Genomic DNA, 14,774 nt, shown 5'->3' on the forward strand with positions numbered 1-14,774 from the left:
ATGTGGGTATGGTTGAACTAACTGGGCCGTTTGCTCTCAAATCAGTGCGTGCAGATCTAATCGGAACTGGGCCATCTGGTCCTGAGCCAGCCCCAGTGGTTCTGGGCTGAACTGCGCCATCTGGTCCCTGACCAGTGCAGTGGGGGTCTGTCTGCGCAAAACTGGGTTATCTGGTTCTGGACTGGTGCCGTGCGGGTGCATGCGGCCATGCTGAGAAGTGCCTGCGGCTCCCAGACTCGGGTCCGTAACGGGCCGGGCTGGTGCCGCGGGGCCCAGTCCCCAGCAGGGCTGCACGGAGCGAGCTGGGCCGGCGGTTCTGCCCGGTGCCAGGGCAGGGGGTCGGGGGGAAGGGCCAGAGCCTCGGGCGGATTCCTGCCGTGACGGGGCGAGGCCCCCCGGGGCGCCGCCACCCCCCGCCCCGTCCCGTCCCGCCGCACAAAGGGACCGGGGGGCCGCGGCCCCGGGACAAAAGGCGGCACGGAGCGGCCCCGCGGCGGGGAGGCTGGCCCAGCCCGGACAAGATCGCTGCCGCCGGGCCGGTGAGTACCGTGGGGCCGGACCGGGAAGCGGGGAAGGGGCTGCGGTGCGCCGGGCTGAGCCGAGCCGGACTGCACGGGACCGGGCCGACAGCGGAGTTGAACCGAGCGGGACCGGGCCACGGTGAGAGCGAGCGGGGCGAGTTGTGTCGTACTGAGCCGAGGCCGGCCGAGCCGAGTTGCCGAGCTGAGCCGAGTCGGTCCGAGCAGAGCCGAGCGAGCCCGAACGGAGCCGAGGCGCGGGCAGGGGGCCGGGCCGGGCTGTCCCCCCGGCGCCGCGCGGCCCCTCCCCGCCGCAGCCAACCAGCCGGGCCGGGAGGCACCATGTGACCCGGGATCCCAGACAAAGAACCGGCGGCCCTGCCCCCGCGGCCCGGCTCGGCTCGGCTCGGCTTAGTTCGGCTCGGCTCGGCTTAGTTCGGCTCGGCTTGGCTTAGTTCGGCTCTGCTTAGTTCGGCTCCACTTAGTTCGGCTCCGTTGGGCTCGGCTCAGTCCGGCTCGGCTCGGCTCAGTCCGACTGGCCCCGCTCGGCTCAGCGTGCCCCAGTCTGGCTCGGTTCGGCTCAGTTCGGCTTGGCTCGGCCCGGCCCGCCGCGGCGCCCAGCCCGCATGGGTAGGTGGCCACCGCGGGGGGGGCGGTACGGCTCGGACTTGCTCGTCTTAGCCCGGCTGGGCCCTCCGAGCACTGCTCGGCTCGGCTCGGCCCGGCCCGGCTCGGCACGGCTAGCGCAGTTCAGCACACTCGGCCTGCGGACAGCGGGAACCGGGGCGAAGAGCGACCGGGAAGGGTGACACGGGTCTGGGGCGCTGGGTGTTCCAGGCTGGGACTGGGACAGAGGCAGAGGGTGCTGGAGGGGTGCGGATGGGGCTGGGGGGGGACAGGGGCCCCCCAGGGGCCAGGCCATGGCACGCGGGGGGTCGGGGTTGGGAGTGCAGGGGCCAGGCCAGCAGTGCCAGCTCGTCTGGCATCGCAGGGGGCCAGGGGCTGTGTCCTAGGGTACACCCCCCTGGGGACACCCCACTGAGCTGGGAGCAGGGACAGGCCATTGGGGGGATGGCTGCCATTGCCACCCTCCCCCAGAGCTGCCCCAGCAGCCCTGAGCCATCCTCTCCCAACTGCAGAGTGAAACTGAGGCGCAGGAACCAAGGGGAGGCAGGGGTTGGTGGGGGCAGGGCGGGGGCATACATGCCCAGAGAAGCTGTTTGCAGTAGGACTAGCTGCTTTTGGGGTGTTGCCAGGCCCCCCTGCCCCTGTCTCAGGGTGCAGGTGCACGATACCCCATAGCCTTGCTCTGACCAGTGTGGTGTATGTCCCCCCCAGGCGGAGAAGAAGGCGAAGGTGATCGCCGTGATGAACGTGGTGGACGAGACGCCGCGGACAGAGCCCCAGAAGGAGGAGGAGGCCAGCCCCCCCGCCTCCCAGCAGCCCACTGACCCTGCCTCGCCAAACGTGGCCACCACGCCTGAGCCCGTGGTGGCCGACTCTGTCGACAAGAACACCTCCAAGTCAGCCGATGATGAGCCAGAATACGAGGTGAGGGCACAGCTGGCTGGAGAAGGGGGAGTCTGTGGGGTACTGCCCCCCAGGGATGTGGATACCTCATCCCCACCAGCCCCTGACATTCCCACTGTCTCCTCATGGGACAGGATGGCCGGGGCTTTGGCATCGGCGAGCTGGTGTGGGGCAAACTGCGCGGCTTCTCCTGGTGGCCTGGGCGCATTGTCTCCTGGTGGATGACAGGCCGGAGCCGGGCGGCCGAGGGCACTCGCTGGGTGATGTGGTTTGGGGACGGCAAGTTCTCAGTGGTAAGTGGCACCTGCAGCATGAGGGGTCCAGGCAGCCCCTCCTGTCCCCAGGCATTCACCCACCCCAGCTCACAGCCATGTCATGTCCCCCAGGTCTGTGTGGAGAAGCTGCTGCCGCTCAGCTCCTTCGCCAGCGCCTTTCACCAGGCCACCTACAACAAGCAGCCCATGTACCGCAAAGCCATCTATGAGGTGCTGCAGGTGAGTGGCACTGGCTGAGGGGGGACACTGGTGCCTATGGGGCAGGGGGTGTGAGAGCAGCAGCCCTGTCTTGACTTACGCACCCAGCAGTGTCTTGGAGAGAACAGGGTGCCTCTGACAAGGCACATTGTGTGCAGGGGACTCGCTAAGAAGTTTTTGGGGGTGTCTGGGAATCTTGTGTTCCAGCCTGGGGGGTCTGTTGGGGAAGCTGGGAGAGTCTCTGGGGAGCTGCTGAAGATGCTGGGGGAGTCCTGGCTTTTTGTGGGTCTCTTGGCAGTGTTGGGCGTGTTTTGTGGGGCGATGTGGGGGTCCCTTTGGAGCTGGGCAGTGCAGGCAGTGTCTGGTGGCCCCTTGGCAGGGTGGAGGGGTGGCTGGGTGATGTCTGGTCCTGCTGGTCCCCGGGCAGGTGGCAAGCAGCAGAGCAGGGAAGATCTTCCCAGCGTGCCCCGAGAACGATGAGACGGACACCTCCAAGGTGGTGGAGATCCAGAACAAGCAGATGATTGAGTGGGCCCTGGGCGGCTTCCAGCCCTCTGGCCCCAAGGGCCTGGAGCCCCCTGAAGGTGAGCAGTGTGGGATGGGACATCGGGCCATGCCCACAGGACAGGGACCCACTTGGTGGCCTTGGCAAGTGTTCCCCGGCTATCAGCTCTGGCATCACTGGGGTCGTGTGGGCAGAGGAAGCACTGCGGGTCCTGAGGGGGAGTCCCTGCGGGGTGTGTAGCCCCCAAGACCTCACTGATGGGAACCCACATGCTCCTTGCAGAGGAGCGGAACCCCTACAAAGAAGTTTACACGGAGATGTGGGTAGAGCCGGAAGCAGCTGCCTACGCACCACCCCCACCTGCCAAAAAACCCAGGAAAAGCACAACAGAGAAGCCCAAGGTCAAGGAGATCATTGACGAGCGCACCCGAGGTACCACCCGGGGAGTCAGGGATGTGCAAACACGGGGTTTTGGTTGGCTGTGACCCTGCCAGGGCTCGCTCCTGGTGCTGGTAGGGCTGTGCTTGCCACAGGGGCTGCACAGAGGGGATGAGGCTGGGGCAAGGCTGGCACCAGGCAGGACTCCCCCTCTCCTGACGCCCCTCTCCCTCCCCAGAGCGGCTCGTGTATGAGGTCCGGCAGAAATGCAGGAACATTGAAGGTGAGTGTGGGGCAGTGTCTGGCTCTGGGGCTGGGACCCATCCTGCCCCTGGGGATGGGGATGGGGTGCAGGGTCCCCTCCCTGGCTGGGCACCAATTCTGGCTGCAGGGCTGAGAGGGGCAGGGTGACTTAAAGGGGCAGAGGAGGAACAAGGTGTGGGAGGATGCGCTTGTCCCATTGCTCAGCATGGCTGGCAGCAGGGATGGCAGCTGCACTGCTCCAGATGATGGTGGGGACCCTTGGGGCACTGTCATGGACCTCTAGGACACTGCCTCAGGCTGGGGACTGAAGGGCTGGGGGGCTAATGGGGACTAGAATGGGGACAGGAAGGCAGTGGGAGCCCTGCCCCACTGTCCTCAGCGTCATTCCCCATCCCACTGCAATGGTTGTCCCAGCATTTTGGGGCTGGGGAAGGGCTTTGCTGCTCCCCAGGTCAGGGAGTGAAGCTGGTGTGACACAGACACGGAAAGGAGAGCATTTGTCTGGGCAGCAGAAGGACATGGCTGAGTTTTGACCTGCTCCCCATGTGCTCGGCTCACCCTGGTGTCTGGTGTTGGAGGGTGTTAGACTATGGGGCTAACATCTCTTCTGCCCCTCAGATATCTGCATCTCCTGCGGGAGCCTCAACGTGACCCTGGAGCACCCTCTATTTATAGGAGGAATGTGCCAAAACTGCAAGGTATGGCACAACATGGCACAGGCAACCCTGGTGCCAGGCTAGTGGGCACGGGCAGGGTTCCCCCTGACACCCTATCCTTGAGGTGTTCCTGCCAGGAGCTGCCCCGGTGCCCTCACAGCATGCCCGGCCTCGCAGTGGTGTCCTGGCATCTCCGGCAGAAGGCTTGGGCTGCACCATGCTCACACCTTGGTTCTTCCCCAGAACTGCTTCTTGGAGTGTGCATACCAGTACGATGATGACGGCTACCAGTCCTACTGCACCATCTGCTGCGGTGGCCGCGAGGTGCTCATGTGCGGCAACAACAACTGCTGCAGGTCTGGGGAACCATCCTGGGGAACCATCCTGGGGCTGGGGAGGTTTTGGTTATGCTGTGTTCCCAGCATGGGGCTGGAGAGGTTTCAGGGTGACCATGGGGCTGAGAGGTTTTGGTGATGCTGCGGTCCTGGCATGGGGTTGGGGAGGTTTTGAGGAGGCCACGTTTTTGGCATGAGACTGGAAAGGTTTTGGTGGTGCCACAGTCCTGCCATAGGGCTTTGGTGATGCCAGTCCTGGTGTGGGTCTGGGAGGTTTTGGTGGCGTCACAGTGCCAGTGTGGCATTTTGGCGGTTGCCAGTCCTGGCATCCTGCTGGAGAGGTTTTGGTGATGCCCCAGTCCTGGCATGACGCTAGTGAAGTTTTGGTGATGCCCTGGTCCTTGCGTGGGGCTGGGGAGGTTTTGGTGAAGCCACAGTCTTGGTATGGGGCTGGGGAGGTTTTGCTGGTACGCTAGTCCCAGTTTGGAGTTCTGGTGATGTCCTAGTCCTGGCATGTGGCTGAGGAGGTTTTGGTGACACTGCAGATCCCAGCTGCAGGTCTTTATATGGGTCTGGTGAAGGTTTGGGCAGTGCTGCAGGTCCCAGCATGGGTCTGCCGGTCCTGGCGTGCCCCTGTGCCACTGGTCTGCAAGGGGCACGGCCACAGCCTGGCCTTAGGTCCCACTGGGACCATGCTGGGGACACTGTACCCTCACAGGAGGGATGCTGCCAGGGGGCACCGGTCCCAACCCACCTGCTGACGCCATCTCTGCTCTCCCAGGTGCTTCTGTGTGGAGTGCGTGGACCTGCTGGTGGGCCCAGGGGCAGCCCAGGCAGCCATCAAGGAGGACCCCTGGAACTGCTACATGTGCGGCCATAAGGGTGTCTACGGGCTGCTGCGGCGGCGGGAAGACTGGCCCTCACGCCTCCAGATGTTCTTCGCCAACAACCACGACCAGGAGTTTGTGAGTGCCCCTCCAGAGGCACCCCTGGCCCTGGCTGGGTCCACACCACCCCACTACCCCATCACCACTCCCCACCTGACGCACTTACCTGTGGTTTTCAGGACCCACCAAAGGTGTACCCGCCTGTGCCAGCTGAGAAGAGGAAGCCCATCCGGGTGCTCTCGCTCTTTGATGGCATTGCCACAGGTGAGTGCGGGTCCCTGTCCCTGCAGGGACCCTCTCTGGGGCAGAAGGGAGTGGGGCAAGCAGTCTGCCTGCACTCCACAACTGTCTGGCCTTGGGGCAGAGGGTTCTGTGCCCATCAGGGTGTCATCATGTGTGTTCAGACCTGCGTTACCTGTGGGATCTCCAGCCCTTCTTCTGCCCCAGGCCCTCTGGTGCTGCACTTTAAGGGGGGACAGGGATGGGGATGACATGGGAATGGTGGTGCTGCCAGAGCGGACCAGAACAGGCTGGGACAGGGGTGGGGGCCTGTTGTCCATGTGTCGCCCACCCCAGCCCCACTCCATGCAGGCCTGCTGGTGCTGAAGGACCTGGGCATCCAGGTGGACCGCTACATCGCCTCTGAGGTGTGCGAGGACTCCATCACTGTCGGCATGGTGAGGCACCAGGGCAAGATCATGTACGTCGGGGACGTCCGAAATGTCACCCAGAAACACGTACGTCCTCCTGGCTGGCCACCCCCCCTGCTGGCTGGCCGCTCCCCCTGTGGCTCCCCTTCCCCTGCAGGCAGCCCAGACCCATGTCCCCAGGATGGGACCTGTCCCCTGTCCACATGCTGGGCTTCACCACCATCGCTTCACTATCCCACCGTCTGCACCCCTGTGGATATGAGTGTTCCCTCCTGGCCGGCACTGTGTCCCCTAAGCTGGCAGCAGCAGTATCCAGCACCTGGCTCACTGGTGGCTCTCTGTCTTGCAGATACAGGAGTGGGGCCCATTCGACCTGGTTATTGGGGGGAGCCCCTGCAACGACCTCTCCATCGTCAACCCAGCCAGGAAGGGGCTCTATGGTAGGTGTCTCAGTGTCTCCCTGCCACCAGCCTCCACTGCCAGCCCCCCATAGCTGACACCAGCCCCTCTTGCTCTCTCCTCCCAGAGGGCACCGGGCGGCTCTTCTTTGAGTTTTACCGCCTGCTCCACGAAGCCCGGCCCAAGGAGGGTGATGACCGGCCGTTCTTCTGGCTCTTCGAGAACGTGGTGGCCATGGGGGTGAGCGACAAGAGGGACATCTCGCGCTTCCTAGAGGTGAGTGCCAGCAAGTTGCCAAGGACACAAAGGGTCCCACCGAGCCCCGCTGACTTCTTGCCTCTCTCCCTTCTTGCAGTCCAACCCCGTCATGATTGATGCCAAAGAAGTGTCTGCAGCACACAGGGCACGGTACTTCTGGGGGAATCTTCCTGGGATGAACAGGTTGGTGAGAGCGCCTGGGAGCCAAGCACTTGTCTGCCTGCTGTGGGGCTGGGGTGGCCAGGAGCCCCTGATCTGGCACTGGGTGGGAGGGAAGGTGCTGCTGGGGCTGCAGAAAGGCAGGACCCCTGTGTCCTCCCTGACCGGGCTCTGGGCATCCCCTGACCTCCGTCAGTGCTGGGCAAGGGCAGGGGGCACTCATGGAGTGGCGCTGGGTGACAGCACACCCCAAAAGCCCACAGCCCCCATAGAGGCATGTCATGGTTTAAGCTCAGCTGGTAATTCAGAACCATGCAGCCGTTCACTCACCTCCCACCTTAACTGCACCCCTTTCCGACAGGATGGGGAGGAGAATCAAAAGAATGTAAATCCCATGGGTTGAGATAAGAACAGTTTAACAGCTAAAGTATAATATATTATTAATAATAGAAATAACAAGGGGAGTGAATATAAAACTAAAAAGGGAAAAGAAAAAGAAAACAATAAACACAAGTGATGCATAATACAGTTGCGCACCACCCACTGACTGATACCCAGCCTGACTCGAGCAGCGATCGGTCCCTTCCAGGTGACTCCCCCCAGTTTATATACTGGGCATGATGTGCTGTGGTATGGAATACCCCTTTGGCTAGTTTGGGTCAGGTGTCCTGTCTCTGCTTCCTCCCAGTTTCTTGTGCCCCTCCTTACTGGCACAATATGAGAGACTGACAAGTCCTTGATTAGAGTAAGCATTACTTAGCAACAACTAAAACATCGGTGTGTTATCAGCACTCGTAGCAGACTAAAGCTGAAACACAGCACTGCACCAGCTACTAGGAAGGAGAAAAATAACTGTTACAGCTGAAACCAGGACAAGGCAGAGGGACCTGTCCTTACTCCCTTGTGCCGGTGGGGCAGTGTGGAGCTGACTTCCATTCTCCTAGGCTGAGGCCATGCTGGCACACAGCTGGTGGCCATGGGCAAGCTCCCAAGGGGATTGGCTGCTGCTCACCATTGTCTACTGCAGCCCCCCAAAACAGCCTTGGCCACCCGGCGCCCCCCACAAACCCCATCTGGAGACCTGCCTTGTGCCAGCATGGGGACAGGCACTGCCACCCCCTGCCCAACCTGTCTCTCTTCCTCAGGCCACTCGCATCCACCGTCAATGATAAGCTGGAGTTGCAGGAGTGCCTGGAGCACGGCAGGATAGCAAAGGTCAGCACCAGCCGGCACACAGGGCACAGCTGGTGGGAGTAGGGACATCACAGACAAGGGGGTGGTTGGGTCTTGCAGTGGGATTCCACAGCTGTCCCCCAGGGTCCTGGCCTCCTTGAGCTGAAGAGAAGGGGTCCCAGGAGCAGGGAGGGAAGGACATGGTTGTGGCACTGGTACCCCGGGGTGGTGTCACCCTGCCTGTGAGCAGCCTGCCATCCTGGCTGGTGCACCGGGGGGCTCTCTGATACCCCCAGCATGACAAGCCTGTGCCTCTTGCAGTTCAGCAAAGTGCGAACTATCACCACTCGCTCCAACTCCATCAAGCAGGGCAAGGACCAGCATTTCCCCGTCTTCATGAACGAGAAGGAGGACATCCTGTGGTGCACGGAGATGGAGAGGTACCACGTCTAAATATGAGTGCACTAGTGGGGGGTGCCAGCAGTGCCACATTCTACGGCCTTCCCTCCCTGACCCCACTCCCTGTGTCCCTACAGGGTCTTTGGCTTCCCAGTGCATTACACAGATGTGTCCAACATGAGCCGCCTGGCCCGGCAGAGACTGCTTGGCAGATCCTGGAGTGTGCCGGTGATCCGCCACCTCTTTGCTCCCCTGAAGGAATACTTTGCCTGCGTTTAAGAGAGACGGACAGGAACTGGTGACACAGAGCAAGTCAGAAACAAAACCATCCACGCCAAGAGAAGTGAAAACACGGAATGAGAGAAGAGTCAGCACCCAGAAGAGAGACGGGATTTTGCAGCCCAACGGGAACCCAGCACACGTCTCCCCGAGCGAAAGGGTTCGGTGTCCTCTCCTGAATTTCCAATGTTCAGCTTTTAGCCTATTTAAAAGAAAAAAAACCACAAAAAACAAAAAAAACAACCAACGAAAACGACAAAAAAAAAAGGCGAAACGAAAAAAAAGAAAAAAAAAGGAAAACAAAAAACCAAAACCATTTTTTTTGGGGGGTAACCTTTTAATTTTCCGCTCTTTTCTGGCTGGGTTTTTCTGTTGGTTTGGTTTCCGCTTCTCGGAGCAGCGGGCGAGATGAGACGCTGTCACCAGCTCTGCTCTCGGAGGAGGGGAAACGGCAGTGGGAAACCCCAGCCGGGAGAGAGGTGGAGGCGAAGGAGAACCTGCTCCGTCGGCGCCGAGCTCGCGGCCCCAGCCGCCGGCCCGGTGAGCTTGTGGGGAGCGCGAAGCGGCAGGGAGGCGCTCGGCCGGCTCCGCAACGCCCAGCGACTGAGCCTCACTCTTTTCCACCAGCACCGTTCACTGGTGATATGGAGCCAACCCAACTGGCAGGGAAGCCGAGAACACACACACCACAACACACACCTTTTCTACAGTATTTTGGGTGCCTACCACACGGGAAACCTTGAAGAAAGCAAATTCTAGAAGCCGCTGTTACCTCTTGTTTACAGTTTATATATATATGATAGATATGAGATATAGATATATATATATATAAAAGGTACTGTTACTACTGTACAACCTGACTTCATAATGGTGCTTTTAAACAGCGGGGTGAGTCGAGACATCAGCTTCCATGTTGCCTTACGTGCCGGGCCTTTCCGAGCGAGTGGCACGGGAGGGGGCCGGGGCTGCGGCCGGGCGGGAAGCGTCTCCATCCCGAGTCATGCAATAACCTTTTTCTGTCCTAAAAGGAAGCGCCTCCCTCGGCGGCGGTGGCGGTGGTGCTGGTGGTGGTGGTGGTAGTGGCCGCCCTGCCCGCCTTGCCCGCCACGCGCACAAACGTACTGGTGCTCTTCTGCATACGTGGCGTCCCCGGCTAGGCTGGTGCTGGGTGTCCCCCCTCCGACTCGGCGGCAGCAGCAGGGTGCTCCTGCCTGCTCCTGCCTGCAGGTGCTGCCCGCCGGGGCGGCGTGGGGCACAGGTGCTGTGAATCGGGCTCTTGCCGAAAGCCGTGGCAGTGCAGGAGGACTGGCAGGGCAGGAGGCAGGCAGGGAGGAAGCGCAGGACGGAGCGGTGCTGGAGCGTGGCTGGGGCGCTCCCGGTGCAGGACGAGGATGGCTGCAGGTCCCTGGACCCTGGTGCTACATCCGCGGGTCCAGGCTGGTCAATAGGAGGGCGATGCCCTGGTGAGCCAGGATGGGAACCCTGGTGTTGGTCACTGGGTGGCTTGAGGCATCACTCTTCTGTTTGAGCGTGGTTTTGGAGTGACTGTGTCCCGTCAGTGCCCCGTGTCCCCTTCCCGGGGCGATGGGTGCCTGCGAGGTGCATGGCGGGCGCAGTGGTGTCGGTGTCAAGGGCAGGTAGCCCTGGCCGCAGGGGCCAGGTGCTGCAGTGGTGTTGACGGTGCAGAGAGGAGCCATGGTGCATGCAGGCAGGTGCTGGCGTTGCTGTGGATGGTGCTACTTGTCTGGCAGCTGTGGGTGCCACAGGAGGACAGTGGGTCTGGTGTGGTGCAGGGGTATTGCCTCATGTCCCCAGTACCCACTGGGGTGGCCAGATCCTGTGCCCGGCAGGGGCAGGGACTGGTGCTACAGTGCAGGGGGGACTCACAGAGAGTCTCCAGCCCGTTGCTGTCTCTTCTCTAACTGTGAAAGGTGCTGGAGGTCTGTGGGCAGGCGGGGTCCGCTGGCTGCTCGGTGCAGGGTGCTGGCTAATGGCAGCGAGCTGCGCCGGCGGCCCCAGGGTGCTGAGAGGTGCTGGGACCGATGGTGGCAGTGAGAGTGAGTGGGGTGGCCCCAGGGTCCCCCATCTCCCCACAGCGCCTGGTGCTACCGGGGTTTGGAGGAGGCCCCTCTGTCGGTGTGGATGGCGCAGGGAGCTGGGCAGCACAGGGCAGCTGCAGTGGGGGCGCCGCAGGGCCCAGCTTTGCCAGGGAGCGTAAAGGAGGCAAGGTGGGATGTGGCCCCCAGCCCTGGGTGCTGGGCCAGGGCTATGGGCTCAGGCTTGGTCCTGGGGCTGGTCTGGCACAGGACTGCTGCGGCAGCACAGGGTGGGAGCCTTGCATGGCCCTGCAGCACTGTCTGCAGGTCCTGCGTGGCCCCAAGCACTAGGTGCAAGTGCTGCATGGCCCTGCAGTGCTGTCTGCAGGTCCCACGTGGCCCTGCAGCATCACATGCAAATTCTACATGGCCTTGCAGCAGCACATGCAAGTCATGCATGGCTCTGCAGCACCACTCGCAGGTCCTGCACTGCCCTGCAGCACTATCTGCAGATCTTGCATGGCCCACAGTGCCGGCTGCAGGTGCTACATGGTTCTGCAGCGCTATGTGCAGGTCCTGCACAGCCCTTCAGCATCACATGCAAGTCTTGCACAGCCCTGTAACGCTGGCTACAGGTACTGCATGGCTCTGCAGCACTGAGTGCAAGTGCTGCATGGCCCTGCAGTGCCAAGCACAAATCCTGCATGGTCCTGCAGCATTGTGCCTGCAGGTCCTGCATGGCACTGCAGCACTGGTTGCCAAGTGCTGTGTGGCCCTGCAGTGCTGGGTGCTGGTCCTGCATGGCCCGCAGCACTGGCTGCTAGTGCTACACAGCTCTGCAGTGCTGGGTGCTAGTGCAGCACAATGCTGCAGCACCCTTTGCAAGTCCTGCATGGCTTTGCAGCACTGTCTGCAGGTTCTGCATGGCCCTGCAGCACTGGGTGCAAATCCTGCACAGCCGTGCAGCACCATTGATGGTGCAGTGCCAGCGGGGAGCATGGCAGAGCCCTGCAGTAGGGCTTGGGGGTCCCAGTGGGCCTCGCTGTGCCGCACCACCCTGGTGCAGCCCTGCAGCGCTTCAATGGGACCCTTGGCCCTGCCACACCTTTCATAGGCCAGGTCCCAACCGGTGCTGTGTCACGGCATGCCGGCACAGTGCGGCATTGGCGCATCCCATGCAGCTACAGCACCTGCTGCGGGCACCCATGGTTGGGATGCCCAGGCCGGTGCCAGAGCCAGTGCCAATGGGAATCAGGTTCCTGTGGCGGCCCAACTGGAACGGTGCCGGGGCAATGCCGGGCTCAGCTCGGTGGTGCCAGGGGCACGTTGGCGGTGGCGGCAGTGGGGACGCCGGGGAAAGAGTTCAGTTTTTAACGTACCCGACTCACATCTTTTTTTAAAAACAAACAGACAAATTTTGTTGCACAGCCCTTAGATGAAAAACGGTAAAAAACAGAGAAAATAAAAATTAAAATAAGCCTAAATTCCTTAAGATCCGCCGAGGGAGTAGGGGACAAACACGGTGCTAAAACATTTTATTAAAAATATATATTGTTAAATTAAGTCTGCTGTCTGGACAATGACTGTTTTGTTTTCTTGTAGTGGAGTTTCAAAGAGCACTATTATTTTACTCTTATATATTATTATTAAAAAAAAAAAAGAAAAAAAAAGAAAAACAAAAAGGCATTTTAACTTTGTACTTGAAAACTAAACAAGAGATTTCATGTGTTTTAGCCTAGACATTGAAGTAGCTGACGCTTAACTATTTGTGGGGAATCATGTACTCATACCGAGGGTTAAATGCGTAGAGTTCGGTACCCTCCTCTTCCTCCTCTTCCTCCTCCTCTCCTATGATTTGGCTCAGCCTGTGCCCCACCGCCACATTCCCAGCCGCCCCGGCTGCTCCCCCCACCCCCAAATCCCTATCCCAAACCTCTCCTTTTCCTCCCCATTTTATTTTGTACTTTCCTCTCTCTCGGTTCGTCCCTTCTGTTTTTTGTTGGTTTGTTTTTTTAGGGTCGCTTCTCTATTTATTGCCGCTGAATACTGTGCATCTCACCGTACGGTTCTGGCCCGCGGGGCTGCCCGGCGCTCTGTCGTGTCTGTGTAAGTATTGCTCGTGACATAGCTGTTCTGAACTAATACAAGGTCAATGCGTGCAGCAGATGTAGGAAGTCTGTCCGTTCCGCTTCCATCCCATCCTCCTGATTTTTTTTTTTTTCTTTGGTGCCCAGAAGAGTATAATACAGATGAGCTCCTTTCTAATGTACTTGTGCTGGAGAACACTTGAATAAATGTACTGTTTTTGTGCAAAAAAAAAAAAAAGAGAAAAAAAGAGGAAAAAAAAAAGAGAAAAAGAAATCCTTCCTGTTGTTATGTGCTGTGTCCTCCCGCTATTCTCGGTGGGCATCTGGGGAGCATAGGGTTCGGGGGGGGCTGCACGGGGTAGGGGGGTCCCCATGGGTGGTGGGGTCCCGGCAATGGTGGGGTTGTGGCAGTTGTTGGGGTCCTAATGGATGGTGGGATCTGGACGATGGTGGGATCCTGGTGGGCGGTTGGGGCCCGGCGGATGGTGGAGTCCCAGCATGGTGGAGTCCCAATGGGTAGTGACATCCCAGCACATGTGAAAAGGTCCAGATGATGGTGGGGTCGCGGAGGGCAGTGAGGTCCTGATGGGTGGTAGGGTCCCAATGGGTGTGGGATTCAGGTAAACGGTAGTGGGAACTGGGGTTGCGGTAGACAGTGGAGTCTTGGCAGATGTTGACGTCTCAGCAGATGGTGGGGTCCTGGTGACAGTGAGGTCCTGTGATGGGGTCCAGCAAGTGGTGGGACCATGGCAGGCAGTGGGATCCTGGTGATGGTAGGGTCCCTGCAGGCAGTGGGGTCTCAGTATGTTGTGGGATCCAAGGGATGGTGGGGTCTCAGTGGGCAGTGGGTTCCGAGTGCTGGTGGTGGAGTCCAAGTGGGTGGTGGGATCAAAGCAAGGGTGGGGTCCCACTGGAAACTCGGTTCCTGGTGGGCTGTGGGGTCCCAGCGGACAATAGGGTCCCAATGGTTGGTGCGGTCCCAATGTGTGTTGGGGGGCCAGTGGATAAGGAGGTCCCAGTGGGGTTCCAGCCATTGTTGGGGTCCAACAATGGTGGGGTCTTGGTGGGCAGTGGGGTCCTACTGCAGGTGGTGGGGTCCCAGTTGGTGGTGGGATTCAGGCAACCCCAGTGGGAACTGGGGTCCTGGTGGACAATGTGGTCCTGATGGGTGGTGGAGTCCTGGTGGACAATGGAGTCCTAGCAAGTGGGGGATCCTGGTGATGGTGGGGACCTCGCAGGCAGTGGGGTCGCAGTGCAGGTAGTAGATCCCAGTGGGTGGTGGGGTCCTAGTGCATGGTGAGGTCACTGGGGAGGACACTGGGGGCTTTGCTCATGCAGCACTGGGCTGTGCAGATGCAGAGCCCAGTGCAAGGTGGGACACCATGTCTCTGGCCCATGAGGACACTGTCCTGTGCTGCTCCTGCCTCAGTTTCCCCTCCAGCCATGCAGCACTGGGTTGGTGGGAATACTCCTAGGGACACCCTAGTCCCTGTGCTGGACCCCAAGATGGTGGAGACCTGAGTGTGGCCCAGAGATGGAGCCCAGGAAGGGAGTGAGGGACCCCGGGGCCAGAGAGAGCACCCACCCCCCTGCAGCTGGGGGCTGCCAGGCAGCAGGCTGGAGCTGGGGAGGGCAGAGATGGGTGAAACACACCTTGGGACAGGGCTAGAGGAGGAAAACCTCCTGGAATGGGGAACTGCCAGTCTGGGGCTCTCCTGAGACACCCTGAGTCTTTCTGAGCCCGTCCCAGTCTCTTCCGGAAGGCGGGGGGACAGATTCCTGAATGCC

General features: G+C 60.5%; 1 protein-coding gene across 8 annotated transcripts in view; it reads left to right on the forward strand.

Annotated features, from left to right (window-relative positions):
* DNMT3A (DNA methyltransferase 3 alpha) overlaps window positions 1-13,211 on the forward strand; it is a 48,695-nt gene extending 35,484 nt beyond the window's left edge. For 7 of the 8 annotated variants that reach the window (XM_030491196.1, XM_030491199.1, XM_032920027.1 and 4 more), the window contains 17 exons: window positions 1,857-2,069; window positions 2,183-2,341; window positions 2,435-2,542; window positions 2,949-3,105; window positions 3,309-3,458; window positions 3,643-3,687; window positions 4,287-4,366; window positions 4,568-4,680; window positions 5,441-5,624; window positions 5,726-5,810; window positions 6,138-6,283; window positions 6,546-6,636; window positions 6,723-6,871; window positions 6,951-7,036; window positions 8,158-8,227; window positions 8,507-8,625; window positions 8,722-9,715. In XM_030491196.1, the coding sequence (XP_030347056.1) occupies window positions 1,857-2,069; window positions 2,183-2,341; window positions 2,435-2,542; window positions 2,949-3,105; window positions 3,309-3,458; window positions 3,643-3,687; window positions 4,287-4,366; window positions 4,568-4,680; window positions 5,441-5,624; window positions 5,726-5,810; window positions 6,138-6,283; window positions 6,546-6,636; window positions 6,723-6,871; window positions 6,951-7,036; window positions 8,158-8,227; window positions 8,507-8,625; window positions 8,722-8,863 (2,097 nt within the window). In that variant the 3' untranslated portion in view covers window positions 8,864-9,715. Of the gene's footprint in view, window positions 1-887; window positions 1,149-1,856; window positions 2,070-2,182; window positions 2,342-2,434; window positions 2,543-2,948; window positions 3,106-3,308; window positions 3,459-3,642; window positions 3,688-4,286; window positions 4,367-4,567; window positions 4,681-5,440; window positions 5,625-5,725; window positions 5,811-6,137; window positions 6,284-6,545; window positions 6,637-6,722; window positions 6,872-6,950; window positions 7,037-8,157; window positions 8,228-8,506; window positions 8,626-8,721 lie in introns of those variants that run through there. The other variant, XM_030491204.1, reaches the window with a different exon arrangement.
* Window positions 13,212-14,774: the final 1,563 nt, after the last annotated feature.

This window comes from Strigops habroptila, chromosome 6 (assembly GCF_004027225.2).
Source record: "Strigops habroptila isolate Jane chromosome 6, bStrHab1.2.pri, whole genome shotgun sequence".
Taxonomy (NCBI): Eukaryota; Metazoa; Chordata; class Aves; order Psittaciformes; family Psittacidae; genus Strigops; species Strigops habroptila.